This window comes from Peromyscus maniculatus, chromosome 14, assembly GCF_049852395.1.
Source record: "Peromyscus maniculatus bairdii isolate BWxNUB_F1_BW_parent chromosome 14, HU_Pman_BW_mat_3.1, whole genome shotgun sequence".
Classification (NCBI taxonomy): domain Eukaryota; kingdom Metazoa; phylum Chordata; class Mammalia; order Rodentia; family Cricetidae; genus Peromyscus; species Peromyscus maniculatus.
The window spans coordinates 54,241,295-54,261,495 of NC_134865.1; the positions used below are offsets into that span (position 1 = coordinate 54,241,295).

General features: G+C 44.8%; 1 protein-coding gene across 7 annotated transcripts in view; it reads left to right on the top strand.

The window, feature by feature from the left end:
- Positions 1-316: 316 nt before the first annotated feature.
- Positions 317-20,201, top strand: part of Pcnx1 (pecanex 1) — a 147,052-nt gene continuing 127,167 nt past the window's right edge. The window contains exon 1 of one of the 7 annotated variants that reach the window (XM_015991913.3): positions 317-892. In XM_015991913.3, coding sequence (XP_015847399.1) covers positions 740-892 — 153 coding nt within the window. In that variant the 5' untranslated portion in view covers positions 317-739. Of the gene's footprint in view, positions 893-6,026; positions 6,054-20,201 lie in introns of those variants that run through there. The other 6 variants (XM_006973077.4, XM_015991914.3, XM_006973075.4 and 3 more) reach the window with 6 other exon arrangements.

Below are 20,201 nucleotides of genomic sequence, written 5' to 3' on the forward strand. Positions count from 1 at the left end.
AGTGTCAATCTCGGTTTATACCCCCAAATGTTTTTTTTTTTAGGTCTTGGACAAATGCCACCCATGCCAGCCAGGCAAGCTCTACCGGTCCCCTTTAAGGACCGGTCACTGAGCTTGCTGGGGTGGGTCTTGCCCGGGCGGCGCAGTGGGGTCCCCCGGGCACGTGCCCCGACCCCCTCCCGTCCCCACCCCCACTCCGGGGCTGAGGCCGCGGCTGGCTGGCTGGCTGGCTGCACACTTCTGCCGGGCGCCAACAGGAGGCGCCCACGCGACCGAGGCGCTGCGCGTACCCGTGGGGCCCGTTCCGCGGGCGGAGAGAGCGGGAGGAGGAGCCGGAGGGGGCGCGGCTTCTTCCGCGTCCTCCCGGGCGCCGGGTCGCCTGCTCCGCCGGGTCCCGGCTGGCGGCCGGCGGGGGTCGCGGCGGCAGAGGCGGCGGTGGCGGAGGCGCTGGCGGGCCGGGCTCGGAGCTGGGCGACAAGATGGCGGCGGGCCGGAGCCGGGCCTCCTCCTCCTCCTCCTCCTCCTCACCACTCTCAGCCCCGCCGATTGCCGCCGCCTCCTCCCCCGTCTCCTCCTCCTCCTCCTCCTGCAACAGCAACTGCGAGCGCTGCGGCGCCGGGCCGCTCTCCCGGAGCTCGGGAGGGGGCTAGACCGGGCCGCGGGCGCGCAGGCGACGAGGCCGAAGCTGGGGCCGGGGCGGGGACGGCGGCGGCGGTGGCGGCGGCGACGCCGGGTGGGGATGGGGTCGCAGACGCTGCAGATCCTCCGGCAGGGGGTGTGGGCCGCGCTCAGCGGCGGCTGGTACTACGACCCGCACCAGGCCACCTTCGTGAACGCGCTCCACCTCTACCTGTGGCTCTTTCTGCTCGGCCTGCCCTTCACGCTTTACATGGTGAGCGGGGGCGGGGACGCGCTGCGGTCGGCCCGGGGTGGTGGTGGTGGTGGGGGTCCTCGGGAGGGGGGAGGGTGTCCCGGGGTCGCACCCCCTGTCCTCCCGGCGTGCCGCTGTCCTGGTGGCGGCGGGCGGACGCTCCCCTCCCCCGCCCCGCTCCCCGCCTCGGGTTTCCCCTGTTTTCAGCACCTCCCTCCCGCCGGTGCCCGGCCGGGTCCCGCTTCCTCGCGCCTCGCGTGCCGGTCTGTCTGCGTAAATTGCGCACGAGGCCTTCCCTCGGGGTCCCCCCACCCGCCTCGGTCCTCCCCGGCCTCGGGCTACCTTCCTGCCCCACTCCCCGGGGCATGCCCCTGCCCGCATCGCGGCCCCGGCTGTGCAGAGCCTTGCGGGGGTGGGGGGGAGGCCGTGCGCGCTCCGCCCGGAGCGGAGTCGCGGGGTGTCCCGGCTCGCACTCGCTTCCCGTGCTGGGGGAAACCCCGGGCGGGCTCGTGCCTCTTGCAAACCGCTCATCGGTTGGGTGCGGGTTCCATTCGGTTCAAGCCCGCAGCGAGAGGCTGTGTGGTGTTGAGCCAGGCCGGCGCTCCGGGCAGGGAGCGGGGAGACACGGGAACCTGGCTGGCATTTCACCCATTTGTTTGCCTTGGTTCAAGGCCTTTGACTGGCAGGGGATAGGAAAGTACCGCCTGTTGCTGGGTGCACTAGGGCCAGTTCCTCTGAAGTGTTTTTAGTGTGCCCAGACTGTTTCCATCCATAGCCAAGGCTGGCCCGAAACAAACGCACGGTGTAGTCCAGGCCTCGGGAGTTAACTGGGATTAAAAGTGTGAGCCACCTCTCTAGTGTTCTTAAAGGATGTTTTCCTGAAAGATATTAGCACATTTCTTAAAACAACAACAACAACAAAAAGCCAAAACAGTACTGTATTTTAGAGTGGGACATTTGGGGAAATAAAGCTTTCAAATTTTAATTGGAAGGAAGCATAGTAACTTATTTTCAGGGAATTTCTGCTAACTTCGTAGTTCTTCAAGGCTAGAAGAAAGGTGCTGGATTAGAAAATCCCGGAATAGGAGTGTGATAAGTGCCATAAGTTAAGACAGTCTATTTGCCTCATCGCTCAGTATCACTAATTGGCAGGAATATGCCTTGGGGGATGGTGAGTGTGTGCGCTAAATGTCACATTGTCAAGCGGATTCTGATTTCTCAAAGAAATGTGTTTGAAGGGACTTACACAAGCTTGAAGGAGCTATTTTTAAAAACGCCGATGGCTTATTCCAGGACTTGTTCAGTCTTGTCAAAATCGGAAAATTTATCACCAAGTGTTAAAATTTCAATTCATTTTGGCCGACCAGGTTCACTTTGCATCAGGGTACTTTCCAGGAATACGATGTGGTTAATGAGCAGCTCCATGGCTTTGGTTGTGGGGATCCTCAGGCTCACAGAGCATTCAGAGCTGACTTTTCTTGTGTCCAGACAGGATGTAGGTTTAAGACAAAATGATTGTCCGGAGGTCAGGGTTTGTTGCTGTGTGCTGTAAGGTTTGGGTGTAAGCCTCTTTGTGGAATTAACAGGACCACTGAAGACTAGAGGGATGGCTTTTCTGCTTGGATCGGCGCGTGCCTCTGTCCGGGTCCACGCACAGGTCTCTGCCTGCTTAGTACTCTTCCCGGCAGCTGCTGTATTGCCGCTGTATCCTGGGCGGTCTGCACTTGTTCTTCCTACTGCTGGGGGACTCTTCCCTTCCAGATGATTGTGGCTTGCTTTGGTTAGATTGTTTCAGATTTCTGGCATGGGAGACTTTCCTTGATCAGTAACATAGCAGCTTCTGAACTCTTCTGTCTGCTTTCTGAATAACGTTTTCTACTGGCTGATACATGTACTTAATGTTTTGTTACCTTGTTACACTGTGTCAGCTAATACTGGACTCGAGGCTCTGACCAGGCGGGAGCTTCATTCATTCTGTTCATTGCCGTATTCTCAGGACTTAGAGCAGTGCAAGACACACAGTAATGAGATGTTAAACAGATGATTAGAAATGAGCAGGACTCACTTTCCTCTGTCAGGGAACTTGAAGTCTAGCCTGGGGATAATAAGCAGCAGCCAGCATTAGAACTGTAGGGATGATGAGTGATCAGAGGTCATGGGTGCTATAGTAGATACAGTAAGTAGACAGTGTGACATATATATCCAAATTAAAGCAAAATCCTGCCTTCTGTGTAAAAACCTCACCCATGGTTATTACTCATGTGTTCTTCCAGTAAGTGATGGTGAGTTTACTGAGCACATATGTGTACAGCTAAGGATCCTCATGTGGCCACCGTGACTTGTTTTATTGCCTTAGGCAGATATATGAACTGGGATTTATACAGGACTTTTTGAAGCCAAAGTCACCGTTCAGGATCCTTATGGGCATGATGTATGCGAGTGCATGTGCAGACATACACAACACACACACACACACACACACACATACACACACACACACACCCCTTTTCTGTCTCCCAGAAAAGACCTCTTTTGTAGGTCTTTCCAAAGGGGTAAGATAGAGTTTCTGCAATTACAATTCTAAGTAATGGAAATCAAGAGGAAAATCTTCCTGCTTAACTGATTAGCTTTGTTTACTGATTATCCTTGTTTACTCCTTTTATATCATTATAATGGGTGAGTTTTTTGGGATAGGGTAGCTTTTTGTGGGGGGAGTGAGAAGTTCACTGGAATAGGTGTGTATGATTTTTGAATCTTGGTTTTGCTGTTGATTTGTGTTCTTTGGGCAAGATTACCTTCCTGAACCTTGATTTTTTGATTTGCTTATGTATGACATATTTCATGAGTACTTTACAAGGAAATATTTGTGAAATAGATTATTCAACTTGAGAAAAGCCTTCAGTATATGACATTTAAAAGAATGTCTAGTTAGAATTTTTCTCTATAATGCTGTATGCCTAGAAGAGATTAGGTAGTTCTGAATTTATTGAGTGAAACCATTATGGTAACATATTGCTCCTCATATAGTTGTCCTCTATAAAGAATTACATGTCTAAATGATGAAATGCTCTAAAATGTATTTACATTAAGATAAGCTGAGGGTAGAATGCTCATCTAGCATAGGTGAGGCCCTGGGTGCCATTCTGGGCACCCCTCTCCCTCCAGTCTGTTTACAGAAGAGGATCTCAGAGTCTAGGTCACATCAAAAATTACTTGGCAGTGTTAAAAATGTGTACATGTATAAACCTGTTCTGGTCAGAACATCTGGAGCATGGATCATTCATTTATATACTACATGCTAGGTAAGTTTGAAGAACTTGATCAATATTCCTGTAGTTCCTAGCCTAGTCTTAACTTCTAAGCTGGTACTCACATGTGTTCAGGACTGTCTTGAGGCATCTAAGAGAAATCATGTCTAAAACCATTCTGAGGGGCTTTAGCAATGGCGCAGTGGTTAAGAGCACTGCCTGCTCTTCCAGAGTGCCTGGGTTCAATTCCCAGCAACCACATGGCAGTTCACAACTGTCTGTAACTCCAGTTCCAGAGCATCCAATGCCCCTTTCTAGGCATCTAGGGGCACCAGCCACACAAGTGATGTACAGACATGCAGGCAAGACACGCAGACACATAAAATTAAAAAAAAAAACAAAACTTGAATTTTAATTGGATGCTCCCATTCCAAAGCAAAAAATGAAGAGCTAATGAACAAACAGAAGAGGAGAAGAAACCTTTCCTCACTGTTGTGTATTGATTAATGGTGTAATGGTGCTGCACCATTCCTTTGCTCTTGTTGTAGACACACACACACACACACACACACACACACACACACACACTCCTTAACCAAGTCTGCTGTCAAGAGTAACTCAGCTCTTCCTTGTACTTCCTGCTCCAACCTGTTTTGTCTGCACTGTTTATATATATTTATAATAACAGTGCAGATATACATATATATATATACACACTATATATATCTAGTGTGTATATATATATGTATATCTCACAGTACATATAGTATATTGTTGTACCAGCCATGTAACTGGCCTTTGGCATCTGTTCTTACCCCTTTACAACTCTTAGCATAAGCAGAAGGCATAAATCAGTTGGATGCCACCTCCTTTTGTATTTATTGGTTTAAATTTTTTTTCATACACTATATTTTGATTATATTCGTTCCTCTTTTCCAACTCCTCTCAGATCCTCCTCACCTCCCTACCTACCCAAGTAAATGTTCTTTCTCTCTCAAAAAACAAAACAAAACAAAAAAACCCCCAAAAACTGAAAACCAAACCAAACAAAAACCCCCCAAAAGACAAAAAAAATACCCAAACAAAATAAGCATACACACAGGAAGCATGGTGTCCGTTTTGTGAGCAGGGCCTGCTATGGAGTGTAGTTGATACACCCAGAGTCACTTCATTGATTTTTTTTTTTTTCCTCTCCCACTAAGTATCAGTAACAAATTGCTTCTTGGTTAGGGATGGGGCTTGGTGCCCTACTTCCCCTTCGCAGTGCTCGGATTTGATCGGGTTGAAACTTGTGTGGGTCTTTTGTGTTCTGTCATGGTCTCTGTGAGTTCACATGTGCATCAGCTCTTGTCATGCTTGGAAGACACTCTTTCCTTGAAGTCATCCATACTTCTAGCTCTTAGAGTCTTCCTGCCGCCTCCTCTGCATGATCCCTGAAGGGAGGAGTTTGATAAAGACATCTCGTTTAGGGCTTCTCATTCTGCGCATTGCCTGGTTATGGGTCTCTATGGTGATTATCACCTAGAGCAAGAACAAGCTTCTCCGATGCAGGTTGAGGGATGATGTACTAATCTATGGAACTAGCATCATGCCATTGGGAGTTATTTAATTTCTATGTTTATTTAGCAGAATAATAGTAGTAGGCTTTCTCCTAGGGCCTATGAACTATCTAGTGGCAGGTTCTTGGCCACTTGAGCAGTGTCAGGTATGGGTTCCATACGAAGGAGTGGGCCTTGTACCTGATTTTAAAAAGCCGCCGCCGGTTGCTTCTGTAACATCTGTGCCATGTCACACCAGTCTGTGCTGTAGGTCACAGGGTTCATAGCTGGGTGATATTGATGGTCACTTCTCTCCTCCTCCCAGCACTGTGGAGTTAGTCAGTAGAAGGGAAACTGCTAGTTGGGCACCAGCTCAGTTTCTTCATGTTCCGTGACGTAAGTGTTATCTGTTATCAGGTTGTGAAGGGTAGCCATCTGGGGGTACCTGTGGGACCCCTTTGGCCAACAACTTAACAAGATGTAACCCATTCCTGGTAGTGGAGGTTTTACTTGGTAGTGTAAGCTGTCTAGTTGGGGCATTGTCTCCCCCATCATATGGTAACTTCATTAAATTCTTTTCATATATGTATATATTGTAGAGAGTTCTACAGTAGTAGGCCTCCATCTGGCTTTTCAAAAGGCCTTTAGTGTTAGTTGTCTCTCCCTATATTCTGTCCTTTACCCATCCTTCCTACCCCCTCCCCATCTAATGCTATTCTAGTTTCTCCTTTATCTCTTCATAACGCTATATTCTATTTTTTTTCTGTGGAAGACCCTCACCTCCCTGTTTCCTTACTACCTGCCCAACCTCTGTGATTATTTGAGTTGAAACACACACACATCTCAAAAAGCTAGCATCTGCACATAAGAGAAAAGGTGCAGTGTTTGTCTTTTGGGGTCTGAGTTACCTCACCTACTATGTTTGTACAGTTACTGTAGAAATCAGTGTGGAGGTTCCTCAAAAAGCTGAAAATTGATCTACCATAAGATCCAGCTTGACCACTGTGGAGCATATACCCAAAGGATCCTGTACCGTACTACAGAGACACTTGTTCATCCATGTTCATTGCCGCTTTATTCTTAACAGCCTAGAAATTGGAAACAGCCTAGATGTCCATCAACTGATGAATGGATAGTGAAAATGTGGTACATTTACACAGTGGACTATTATCCAGCTGTTAAGGAAATGGACGGAGCTAGAAACAATGGCTTCTCCCTTTTAATATCGTTGCATGAGTTACCTTAGAGCTTAGATAAAATCAAGCAGCTCTACCGAGGCCACAGGAAAGCCAGCCCTGCCTTTTCTTCGTCTGTGCAGTTTCCCCTTGGCTAGAATCACATGGCCTCCTTTCTTTCACTTCAGCCTGCTAAGCTGCTTCCTCTTGCTGGAGGAGCCCTGCACCTGCTGGGTCTTCGAAAGGAGACTCTCCCTCCCTGTTGTTCTCAGGCTGATTGTTGCAGGTTGTGAAGGCCTGGGCTTGAGTATCATCTCCCAGAGGCCTCACCCTGGGACTGTAAACAGCCTTTTTCTGTTTTCATCACTTCATCGTGTCCATTCTCCCATGGTACATCACAACCACAAGTTTGTGTCTTTGTTTACTTGTTTACTGCCAGGGTGATTTATCAATTCAGTGGGGGCAGAGGTCAGACTCAGTGTCTTCTTTGAGTAAGTATTTGTTGATTGAGAACTGTACTACACACGTGGACCTTCTTTAGCTTGGCCACCAAAACTGATGTGGAACAGTTGGGTGCAAAAGAGGTGTTACAGGAGGTTGTGTTGTCTGGCAGAGTTATGTGGAGAGTTGGTTTCTGTGACTACAAAATCAAATGCCAGCATGACTCCAGAAAAGTTGTAAGTCACTCAAAGTGTGTAGCACCATGTAGGTTTTGTGTGTACAACCTTGTGCAATTATACATACATAACAATATGTAAAGTAATATATGCTGAGTACCCCGTGGAGTAATTACCTTAAGTTAATCGTTCATGTAAAATGTATGATTCTGACTTTTTCCTAGTTGCCTTCATTATTCATTTTTGTAGTCGATTTTTATCATCTTTAAAGGTTCTTTGAAGCCCTCAAGGCATCTTCTTTCCCAAAGATTCAGAAATTTTAAAAATTAATAAAACCTTGCCGGGCGGTGGTGGCGCATGCCTTTAATCCCAGCACTTGGGAGGCAGAGCCAGGTGGATCTCTGTGAGTTCGAGGCCAGCCTGGTCTCCAAAGCGAGTTCCAGGAAAGGCGCAAAGCTACACAGAGAAACCCTGTCTCGAAAAACCAACAAACAAACAAACAAAAAAAAAATTAATAAAACCTCATACAATGGTTCTCTTAAGGTTGGTGTCTTTAGAGCCCTGGCTCACAGGGGCTGAGGATGTAATTCATTTGGCACTGTGCTTATGTAGTATAGCCTATACCCTGTGTTCAGTCCCTAGCACTGTGTAAACCAGACCTGGGGTTACAAGACTGTAATCTAACACTCAGGAGGTAGAGACAGGAGGATCTCAAGTCCTGGGCCATCCTCCTCAACTACACAGAGCTTTAGCCAGCCTGAGCTATGAGACCCTGCCTCCAAATAATTAAAAAATAAAAATCAAACCCTCTAGCTAATGGGTCTGTTCAAATGCTTAGGAGTGATCTAACATGTCTATAACTTACTGTCTTAGTTCCTGTCCTCTTGCCGTGAAGAGACAACATGACCATTGCAACTATTATAAAAGAAAGCATTTCATTGGGGGCTTGCATACAGCTTCTTACAGCCATCATCACCATGGCAATAGGCATAGTGCTGGAGAAGTAGTAGAGAACTACCTCTTGATGGGAAGGCGAGAGGGAGTGGAAGACTGGGCCTGGCATGGGCTTTTGAAACCTCAAAGCCCTCCTCCAGTGACACACTTCCTCCAACAAGGCCACACCTCCTAATCCTTCTAATCCTTTCAAACAGTTCCACTTTCTGGTGATAAAACATTCAAATATGTAGACTTATGGGGATCATTTTTGTTTGTTTGTTTTTTGAGGCAGGGTTTCTCTGTGTAACCCTGGCTGTCCTGGAACTCCTTATGTAGACTAGGCTGGCCTCGAACTCAGAGATCTACCTTGTCTCCACCTGTCTCTGTCTCCTGAGTGCTGGCATTAAAGGTGTGCTCCACCACTGCCTGACTAAAAATGACAAGGTTTGAATGTTCATTACAAGAGCAGAAAACAAACCACTAACTCTATAGGTATCGCTTTAAACAAGTGGACAGACAGAGGCATGTGCAGAGGAAGGCATGGAACTGAAAACCAGAGTCCAAGTGGACAGCACAAAAATTCTCATTATTAAAATGCTGCAAATAGTAACTTGTCAAGTCACTGAGTGGTAGACTTCCCCATTAAATCAGTGTGTTCACAGGCTGGAAAAGAAACAGAAACTCCTAGTTTTTCAACAGTTAAGTGATTTTATGGCTTGCAGTGGTTTCTGAAACTGTGGAAAGTAAGTATTTCATCTTTAATAAAACATAGTGGGCAGCTCACAACTGCCTATAACTCCAGCTCCAAGGGATCCAGTGCTCTTCTCTAGTTTGTGTGTGCACCTATGTATTCATGTCCTCCCTCCCTCCCTCCCTCCCTCCCTCCCTCCCTCCCTCCCTCCCTCCCTCCCTCCCTCCCTCCCTCCGAAACGGACCAGTTTGCTTTGCAGTGTTTCAGAAACCCCTGTTGTCTGTTGACTGATGTTTCCACAAGGGAAAGTGAGTTCTTTTGTTTTTTGGGTTTTTTTTTTTTGTTGTTGTTGTTGTTTGTTTGTTTTTTCTCGAGATGGGGTTTTTCTGTGTTGTTTTGGAGCCTGTCCTGGAACTCACTCTCTAGACCAGGCTGGCCTCGAACTCACAGAGATCCGCCTGGTTCTGCCTCCTGAGTGCTGGGATTAAAGGCGTGTGCCACCACCGCCCAGCTGGGAAAGTGAGTTCTTAATAGTGCTCAAAGAGAGCATAGTGTGATGTGTTAGAGTGTGGCAAATCTTTTTCTTAATTACTTAATTTTTCACTTTTTAAAAAACTCCTGGGTGGATATTCTTGTAATTAAATATTGTGACTTTCTGGTCTGAATTCCTAGAAATAGGAAAGAGTGAATGCTGATGGAGGACGAGCCCAAAGTTGAGGTCCATCTTGTAGGATCTATTAACCTGCTTGAAGTACAGTGTGTTTTCTGTTGAGAGCGAGGGAGGAGCTGCAGAGGCTGTTCCAGGTCTGAGCAGGATCCAGATATGGAGTGCTTTCCTCTCTGAATGGGAAAGCGAATTGACTGTGGAAGTGAGACTGAACCAACGGTACTGAGGGCGTCTGAGACCAGAGAACTTGAGTTCTGAACGTTGAAGTGGAATGTTCAGGAGAGCAGTGTGGGGGAAAAGTTATTTATTGGAAGTATTGGCGTATAGATACTGTGTTGTAGGGAGATCCTAAAGCTAATTAAGAAGGAAAATACCGTTGGACAGAACTCCAAGACCCAGTAACATCTACAAATGGGCGCCGAAGGCAATATGGCAGGAAAGCGAAGAGGAATGGAGCCAGAAGGAAGACTGTTGAAAAGGAGAGAGTGGCCAGGGTTTGCCAAGTTGTCCTCGCAAAGGTTAACACTGACCTCAGTCTCCAGCAGCTGCAGTGAGAACGCGGCCCAGGGTGCCCTCCTCGCCCCACTCAGCTCTTCCTGACACAGGTGACATTGTTTTAAGCTGCTTATTCAATGGAATATTGAATAAAACATTTCAGGAACATTTTTGTCTTTGATAATGGCAAGATTTTTTTTCAAAGTACCTTTTAATTCAAACTTAGTCCCAATTAAAGCTCTTTGCTGCACTGATATGCATTGCACAGCAACTTTGATCTGCCTCCCCCCCCCCCCCCCCCTTTCCCTAGTTTTGTGCTCAGAGGATTCTGAGAGGAGATTGCTTCATTATGTTATTTGGTTAAGTCAGTTGATGTTCCCTGTCTCTGTGTGGCTGGGGGAGGGGAGAAGCATTTGCTAGCTGTGCTTGGACACTGATGACAAGAGCAGGGAAAGGCAAGAGCCCAGCCAACCTTCTGTAGACCTCTCCTTGACTTTGTAAATTACCCAGGTGAACTTGACCCAGGCACTGTGGAGTGAGTGGTGGGACTCTGATTCCCTCGGGCGCCACTGGGGAGCTGGAGGTGTGCATGTGTGTTCCTCGGTAGCTCTGGGAAGCTGGAGGTGTGCATGTGTGTTCCTCGGTAGCTCTGGGAAGCTGGGGGTGTGCACGTGTGTTCCTCGGTAGCCCTGGGAAGCTGGGGGTGTGCATGTGTGTTCCTCGGTAGCTCTGGGATGCCATCAGCACTCTTCTTTGGTCCTTGGAGGTCCTGCCTCTCAGACTTGCGTGGTTGATGCCAGACTCTTTCTTTTTGCTAAGATAAGAAAGAAAAGAAAACCCAGGAAAAAGAAGCCATTTCCTTTTTGAGGCTTTGGGCAAGGAGAGAGAAGGTCCCATTCTGTAGAGCTTTGTGTAAGCCAAGTAGAGCCCTGAGAGCCAGTTGTATGGCTGATCGGTGAGCAGCCAGGAAACCTAGTCACAATTTGAGAAGCTTGAATCCCGGAGCCCGCCCAGCCTCCTTTTCCTCCCTCTTCCTCTTGTTATACTGTTGTCTAGACAAAAGCTAAACAGGTCCAGCCACCCGTTATCCTCCTTAAAGCTTTCCATTTTGCCATAATTTTAGGGTTATAGAAAAGTTGTACTATAGCGCAACTTCTGCGTACATTTCCCAGCTTTCTTTTATATCAAAGTGTTGGATAACCACAGTGTGTTTATTGGGTGAAGATATTAGCATTGGTGTGGAATATTAATGGACCACAGGTTTGTGTGGATTTTGCCAGTTGTCATTTCTGGTCCAGGAGCCATCCCAGAACTCTGTGCTGTATCATCTTTAACTCATGTTTTTCACTCTTTTCCCTTAACAGGCTGGGACTGTAGTCTTTGAAGATTTGTACTATTTATAACAATCTTCCAAATGTATCTTTTTCAGAGATTTTATGTCTGTGACAGATGCATTTTAAGTGGACAGAAAGGAAGACTATTCTGAGTAGTGTTGAACTGTGTACTACTCTCCTGTAGTACTAAGCTAGTTGAAAACAGACATTTAACACATGCAGAATTGTGCAAAATGAAGACTCCAAAATGGAAAGTCTTGATAGCTTATTCTTGGCGGAATGGGCACCTGTGCCTTCCTATATAAAGCTGCTTTTTCCTTAATTTATAAATTAGAGGTGATGAGACTAGAGTGACTAATCCCTTCAGTGTCCTGAAGTGTTCTTGTCCAGGATGCTTCACGCAGGATGTAGGTAGTCCACCGTGTGGGGGTGGTGTGTGTGTGTGTGTGTGTGTGTGTGTGTGTGTGTGTGTTTTCCTTACATGCAGGAGATGTGCTAGTATGCCTTTGTTCTTTGTGAGGTTCTGAGTTTGCTACACCTTCCTAAGGCAAATGGGTCTTTGTTTTGAGGAAAAGATTGTTCATTGAAAGAATAAATGCTTTTGGGTAGAATGTTTACTGGTGTCAGGTATTGTATTGTTATATATTTAGTGTAGTATTGGCTTCTCAGTAAGTAGCTTTTTCAGTCTGAGAATGTGATTTGTGCTGGAAGAGTACTGTCTTGGGAAAGGATCTGAAACAGTCAGAGGACATAAAGACAAACTGTTAGGTAAGTGCAGCTACCATTTACACCCAGCCCGGTTCTCCTTTATTCATGCTGCAGTTACGATATGTTCGAGGTCGTTTCCACAGGCATCTCTGACCTCATGGCAGAAACAAAATGAACTTGGCAGGTGATAAAAGAGATTCTAAAATTTGTTTTCCTTTTGGTATTTTGGTAATACTAAATCCTCAATTTGAAAATGTTTTAAAAAGATAAAAAGCATAGCTAATCTAAAAAGATTGTACATTGTATTATCAAAAAGATACTTAAGTTTGTCTATTACTCCATTATGGGTACAGCAGTATTGAAGCATATGTGTTATTGAAAGATAAGCTTAATCTTATTTTTCTACTGTTTTAAAGATTTTCAGATGAACAGGAAAGTTGCGAGATGCTACATGATCATTTATGGCTCCTTCTAGATTCCATCTGTACTTCGAAAGTCCTATTTACTTGAACTATAAAACCAGTGTTTGGTTTTATAAAAAACATGGTGTCTCATACAAGTCTACGGGACTCATTTGAAAGTATGTTACCATGACACCTCACCCTGGGCTTCATCTCCCATTTAATGATGATCTTAGTAGTACTCATATCCCATTGAAAGTAGCTGACCGTCATCTGCTAAGATGGACCATCTGGTCTGTATCAGACTTCCTCAGTTATCTTTAAAAATGCCATTTCTAGACAGATTTCCCTATCCAGCTATATTTAACCATTCTTTCCCTCCCAGTTGACTTTTTTAATGCTGGCTGTACTTAGCTTGTACCTTTATTTTATGTGTATTGAATGCTTTGCCTATATGTTAGTATGTGTACCCTCTGCATGCCTGGTGCCCATAAATGTCAGAAGAAGTTATGGGATCCCCTAGAACTGGAGTTACATATGGTCATGAAGTGCTTACATTGGTACTGGGAATCAATCCCAGGTCTTCTACAAGAGCATCAGGTGCTCTTAACTACTGAGCCATCTCTTTAGCCCAATTTCCCAGTTGACATTTTAAAAGTCTAGGCCAACTAAAGTATTCCATTTCACAGGTTTGTTTCATTGCGCACTCCCCTCCATTCAGTCTCTACAGCACCTGCAAACCTCAGCCATATTTTATTGTCCAAAGTAAGCAGTTTGTTACAGTTTGCAGACTTCTCAATTTTAACATAATTCTGATTCCATTGTCGGTTTTTCTTCCTTTGCCTTTGATTTAGTGATCTTTCTCTGTTGCTGTCAAATGTCACACTGTTTTTGTGCACATCATCATGCTTTGTCCATGTCACTCAAGATCTGTTGTATCTCCTTAGCTTTTCTTCTTTAGATACATCTAGGTAAAATCACATAGCCCAACTCCGCTCTTTACTCCAGGCATTGCCCTGTGTGGCCTTCAGCTGTTTTCCTGGCTTTTTATCGGGGGAGAATTAGAATTCTTCATGTGACGTTTGAAACTCCACCCTTGGTTGTAGCCCCTGCCCTCAGTTCCTGGGAGCCTCTCATTTCTCTTCCAGGAGAGTAAAATTTGTACCACAGCCCAGTTAGAGTGAGCTTAGCCCTGGGATAAGGCAGACTGCTCTTTGTTCATTTCCTTTGAAAGGGAATTAGTCATCTGCCTTAGCAGAGTGTTAGGGAGCTTTGCTGTGGCTGCTGCTGTTCTGACATTATAGTTTATCATGATGTTCTACTTGAGGATTGCTGGCCTGTGGCTCAGGGTAGTCTTCTGCACAATTATTCATAGCATAGAACAGTCGTTACCTTTCTTTAAAATAAAATATTAAAAAATAATTTGTAACTAGGAATTAATTTGTGTGAGGTCCTGTTTTGCTCTACTTTAATGCGTCAATATTTGGGGACAATTCTGGGCATGTGCCTTTTGAAAAATGCCAAAACAAAGCTCCTTGACTACACTGGCAGCAAAAGCCCCTGTGTGATTGAGGTTGAGACTCCTAGGCTTCCTGTGGGAGGGAGGTCTTAGTCTGTTTCTTGTGGGCACTTCCTGCTTAGTTCCTCTTTAACATAGCTCCTTTCTAGCCCAGATAAATAACCGAAGAGCTTTGATTGTCTCTACAGTGTGAACTCTGGTTACTCTTTGTGTGCTGTTGTTACAGTGTGAACTCTGGTTACTCTTTGTGTGCTGTTGTTACAGTGTGAACTCTGGTTACTCTTTGTGTGCTGTTGTTACAGTGTGAACTCTGGTTACTCTGTGTGCTGTTGTTACAGTGTGAACTCTGGTTACTTTGTGTGCTGTTGTTACACTATGAACTCTGGTTACTCTTTGTGTGCTGTCCCACAGTGTGAACTCTGGTTACTCTTTGTGTGCTGTTGTTACAGTGTGAACTCTGGTTACTCTTTGTGTGCTGTTGTTACAGTGTGAACTCTGGTTACTCTGTGTGCTGTTGTTACAGTGTGAACTCTGGTTACTCTTTGTGTGCTGTTGTTACAGTGTGAACTCTGGTTACTCTGTGTGCTGTTGTTACAGTGTGAACTCTGGTTACTCTGTGTGCTGTTGTTACACTATGAACTCTGGTTACTCTTTGTGTGCTGTTGTTACAGTGTAAACTCTGGTTACTCTTTGTGTGCTGTTACAGTGTGAACTCTTGTTATCTTTGTGTGCTGTCCTACAGTGTGAACTCTGGTTACTCTTTGTGTGCTGTTGTTACAGTGTGAACTCTGGTTACTCTTTGTGTGCTGTTGTTACAGTGTGAACTCTGGTTACTCTGTGTGCTGTTGTTACAGTGTGAACTCTGGTTACTCTTTGTGTGCTGTTGTTACAGTGTGAACTCTGGTTACTCTTTGTGTGCTGTTGTTACAGTGTGAACTCTTGTTATCTTTGTGTGCTGTTGTTACAGTGTGAACTCTGGTTACTCTTTGTGTGCTGTTGTTACAGTGTGAACTCTGGTTACTCTTTGTGTGCTGTTGTTACAGTGTGAACTCTGGTTACTCTTTGTGTGCTGTCCCTAAGGTGTAAACTCTTGTGATTCTTAGTGTGTGTGCATATGACATGGCACATGTGGAGGTCAGAGGACAACTTTGTGGAGTTGACTCTTCCTCCTTGACTTTATTCCTCCCTCCCTCCCCTCCCTCCCTCCCTCCCTCCCTCCCTCCCTCCCTCCCTCCCTCCCTCCCTTCCTCTTTTCTTTCTGTTTTATACAGAGTCTCACTATGTAGTTCAGGCTGGCTTAGAACTTGTTATGTAGACTGGGCTGGCTCTGCCACCCAGTGCTGTGATTAAAGGCATGACTGCCATGCCCAGGCTTTCCTTCCGTCTTTCCTTGTCTGGAGATGAATGTCGGTGGCAGGCTTGAAGGCAGGCACCCTCACCTGCTGAGCCGTTTTACTAACCCCAGTTTTCACTTCTCTGGTTATCCTGTTTTTCTTCCTACACTTGCTTTACACGTCTGTATTAAATAACTTTGGAAATGTGGACAGTTTGTCTTTTCCCTTACTGCAATAGGAACTCTCGTTTTTTAATGGAAATTCTAGTGTTTTTGTTTGAATAGTAATTCTTTACTGTGTTACAGAATCATTCATCAATTTTCCATTCACTTCTTTCTGCTCAGTCATCAGACTAATATTTACATTCGTATACAGTCCACAAATCATAGCCATGACATCCATTTTTAAGCTCCTTTTCAGTATCTAAGCCAAATGTGGTCAAGGGTCTGTTGGCTTGTCTTTGGCATGTCACTATGAGTGTAAACTTTATTAAAAACATCCAATATTTATTATGCTGTTGTGTACCCATACACCACCTACTTTCAAGTCTTCTAATATAATCCTCAGCATAGTTTGTGAATGGAGGAACTTCACTCACATTTTAGAAATGAAGATACAGACTGCACAGGGTTAAATCACTGGCATAGGATTTCAGACTGCTTCTGCCATTTAATGCTTCTTTTTGACATCAAGACTCCCACGGCAGTCACTTTCAGTTCTTCTGTTAAATATAATCATGCGAGATGCTTCTTAGTAATCTGCTCCTGAAAGCCAACCTGTGACTGATTTGTGATGCTCTAAGTACCCCTAGTTGTTTTCAGTATATGTTCTGACTCCAGAACTCTCAGAGCTACCGTTTCCATCACCATCTGTGTATTCTTAATTCGGGCTTTGCTTCTTGACTAGCATATTATATGGATACTGTGGCAGTCCATTTGTAGAATGTACTGCTCTCCCAGGATTTAGTTATGGCCTCATATACTTACAGCGAGAGCGTTTGTCTCACTGATCATTGGGGGTGGGGCTAGCCTTGTTCTGTGACACTTGATAAATGGGGTTATTAAACTTTAATGTCCTTTCACTTACTGGTCTGATGTAGGGTTCTTTCCCTGCTGGGTTTAAACTGGTCAGACTCTCCCTGCCACTGCTGCTCCATTACCCCTGCTCCTTCATCCCAGCTGCAGAGACGCAGCACGTGCAGTCTGTGTGTAGTCTCTTCATTCCAGTTATGGACAAGATCAGAATCGGCAGTCCTTGTGTGTAAATGGCAGCACGTAGCTGCATGGCTCAAGGATAGGGGCGTTTGGGGGAAGAGTTTAACATGATTTTGGTTTGGGCAGTGCCATGGGCTTCTGCTGGATACAGGCTGAGGATAGTGTTCAACATCCCATAGTACACAGGACAGCACTCCAGAGGGTGTTTGAACTGATGTGTCAGTAGTCCTAGAGCTGAGAAATCATCCCAGAGCATGCATTCTCAGGTATGGCCATCAAGGGAACCAAAATTAGTTCTTGAGTGTATGTGATGTAGACCTTAATATTATTATTTTTTCCGAGACAGGGTTTCTCTGTGTAGCTTTGGAGCCTGTCCTGGAACTCACTCTGTAGACCAGGCTGGCCTTGAACTCACAGAGATCCATTCACCTGGCTCTGCCTCTCGAGTGCTGGGATTAAAGACGTGCATGGCTGCCACCCGGCTCACCTTAGTTTTTTTTTAAAGTATAAAGTACAGAGATATGTACACATTATATACAGATATCAAGCATATCTGTGATATTAAAATTTCAAGGGGCCAGTATGATTGGCAGAAGAAAATGTCTACAAGTTTCTTTAGGAGGGCTTTCCTAGAGGAAGAGAAGGGTTGAGAAACGGTGCCTTCGTCTAGTCTGTCTAGTTGCTGGTTAAACACTCAGGCCGTGGTAGGTCAGTGGAATGGTTCAGTGGGTAGACACTGGCTGCCAAGGCTAATGACCCGAGTCTGATTCCTGGGACCCACAAGGGGGAACGAGATCTGCCTCTCCCAAGCTGTCCTGTAGCCTCCATGTGAGCAATGTAAGTTAATAAATGTAATGAAAAAAGCAAGAACCTCCCAGGCTTTAGAGACACACTGGATATAATCCTGCTCTACCTTGTCACTGGCTATGGGCAAATGACTTTATGGCCTGAGTGTGTTATCTGTAAAATTGGAGATAATAACAGTACTTTCTTCAAAGGATTAGTGTGAGATAACGCACCAGATTAGTCATTCTCAGGGCTCCCAGGGAGAACAGTTTGTATTTATTACTGTGTAAGCATCCCTTAGAATAGTGCTCGGAACTAACGTGTGCCCAGGGATAACTGGTGAGCCAGTCAGTGGGGAAAGCTGTGATGCACGGGAATGTCCAAGGTGCTCTAATGCCATGCTCTGTCTTCATCTAGTGTGTGGTACATTGCCCAGTTTCAGTACTTCTCTTAAAAAATAGAACTGGATTATGGGGTAACAGCATTCTATTGCAGACAGATTGAGTTTAGGGTGGATGTGCTGTAGAGAAGATATATGGGTTCTGGTCATAGACTTAGGAGTGCTAATGTACTTTTGATTTATGAATCTTACTGGTTTTCATTTTATATTAGGATTTTAGCTTACAGTCCATTTCACTGAATTTTAATGAAACAAGAATATAATCAAATAACTTGATAATTTAATCTTTATGTGTATTAATATTTTAAATTATTTCTACTTGATATAGTTTTGATATTTTGATGTAACTATAAAAATTAATTTTATCATAGTTTGAAGCCCTAAGTTGAGCTATTACGTTGTGACGCTTTTTGTGACTGTATAGTATACTGTGTCTATAAGAACATAGTTATACTTCTGTGTAAAAGTAGGATCTCATTATATTACATGCATAAAGTAGTTCTATCAAATACAAATAGTTTTGTTTTTGTTTTTTTGTATAGTAACTATAGGATCTAGCTGCCACTCTGTAACATTGTTGTTATGTTGACAGAGAGCATTAATGAATGTTTAATTGCCCTTACTCTGAGTCCTGAAAATGGTTTCTGTTGAACACGTCAACAGCAGGTGTGAAGGTGTTGAAGTTAGCTGTATGAGACAGCTTCTGGTCCTTTTATTTGCATGTGGAAATCGGCCCTGATCTACCCAGGGATTTACTTAGACTGATTAAACTCCTGAAGGAGTGATGGCTGTGCCATAATGTCATCGCTGATTTATAAAAGGGGATAGTAATCAAGGGAATTCATCCCGCACTCCATCCAGAGTGGTTAGGTTGACTCAGAAAACCACATATAAATCAAAACATTATCGAGACCTCACAAGTTACTTTTCACATAATAATTCTCTCAGACCCAAGTTTGGGATTTGTGGTTGAGTGTAGTCTAAATGATATCCTCTGAATGGTGTAACGGATGCATGCTCTCCAGATTCTCTTGAATCTTTTACCTCTGTGGTTTTATTTGTTCCAACAGTTGTAATTCCCAGATGTGTCAGTCACTTGTAGTCACACCTAGGTCTGCTGAGGGTTCATGGCTGTCGAGAACTCATTTCAGTACAGAGGATGGAGGAGTTCTGGGAAGGTCTTTTGAACCATTGATTCCGTTACAAAGTTTAGGCTATTGGGTATGTTGCATTTACAGGCTTTCTTAGTTATATTCAATCTTGAAAAATCCCACAGTGTGCTATCTTTGACAAATCCTTTTAGATAGGAATTAATTGTGGGGGCCCTTTAGAATTACTTGAAAGTTGTTTATTCCCCTTTGTTCTCTGTAATAATTTAAAGATGGTTTTGGAAATGGGAGAAGCTGTGCTGTGAAAAAACATCCCACATTCCGCCCTCCAGCTTCTCTTGTTTTGCAGAATTTCATTTCTCATCCATCACATAGTTGTTTCTTGGTGTTCTTATGGGATTGGTTCCAGGACCTTCCCATGCCAAACCCAGAATGCTCAATTCCCTTATATGAAGTGGTGTAGTATGTGTATGATTTAAATCTGCTTTACATGCAGACTTAGGCACCCAATTCAGCATAAGCGCTGTGTCAGTAGTTCTTAGGCTGTATTATTTTTAGAATTATGGCGAGAAGAGACTTGTTCATGTTCAAGGCAACTATGGTGTTTTTCTTAGATTATTTTATTCTAAGTGTATGAGTGTTTTTCCTGCCTGTGTGTATGTGCACCCTGTGTGTGCCTGGTGTCCACAGTGGTCAGAAGAGGGGATCAGATTCCCTAGAACTGGGCTTAGGGATGAGTGTGAGTCACATGTGGGTGCTAGAACCAAGCCTGGCTCCTCATCAAAAGCAGTGAGTACTCTTAACAGCTGAGCCACCTCTCTAGTTCTGGAAGTTTTACCCATGAATAGTTTTCTTTTGCTATTGGTTGAATCACATGGAGAATTCATGGATGTGGAGAATTGCCCCTCTGCAAGGAAAGCAACCCCATCATTAGTTTGTTATAGAAGCTCTTGCATACCCGCCACACGGCTGGTTACATTTTTCTCTCTTGTTTTCCTTTGTGTATTGGCAACATAACTTGGTTTTTAAAAGCTTAAGCATCATTGGGCGGTGGTGGCACACACCTTCAATCCCAGCAATTGGGAGGCAGAGGCAAGCAGACCTCTGTGAGTTCCAGACCAGCCTGGTCTACAGAGTGAGTTCAGGACAGCCAGGGCT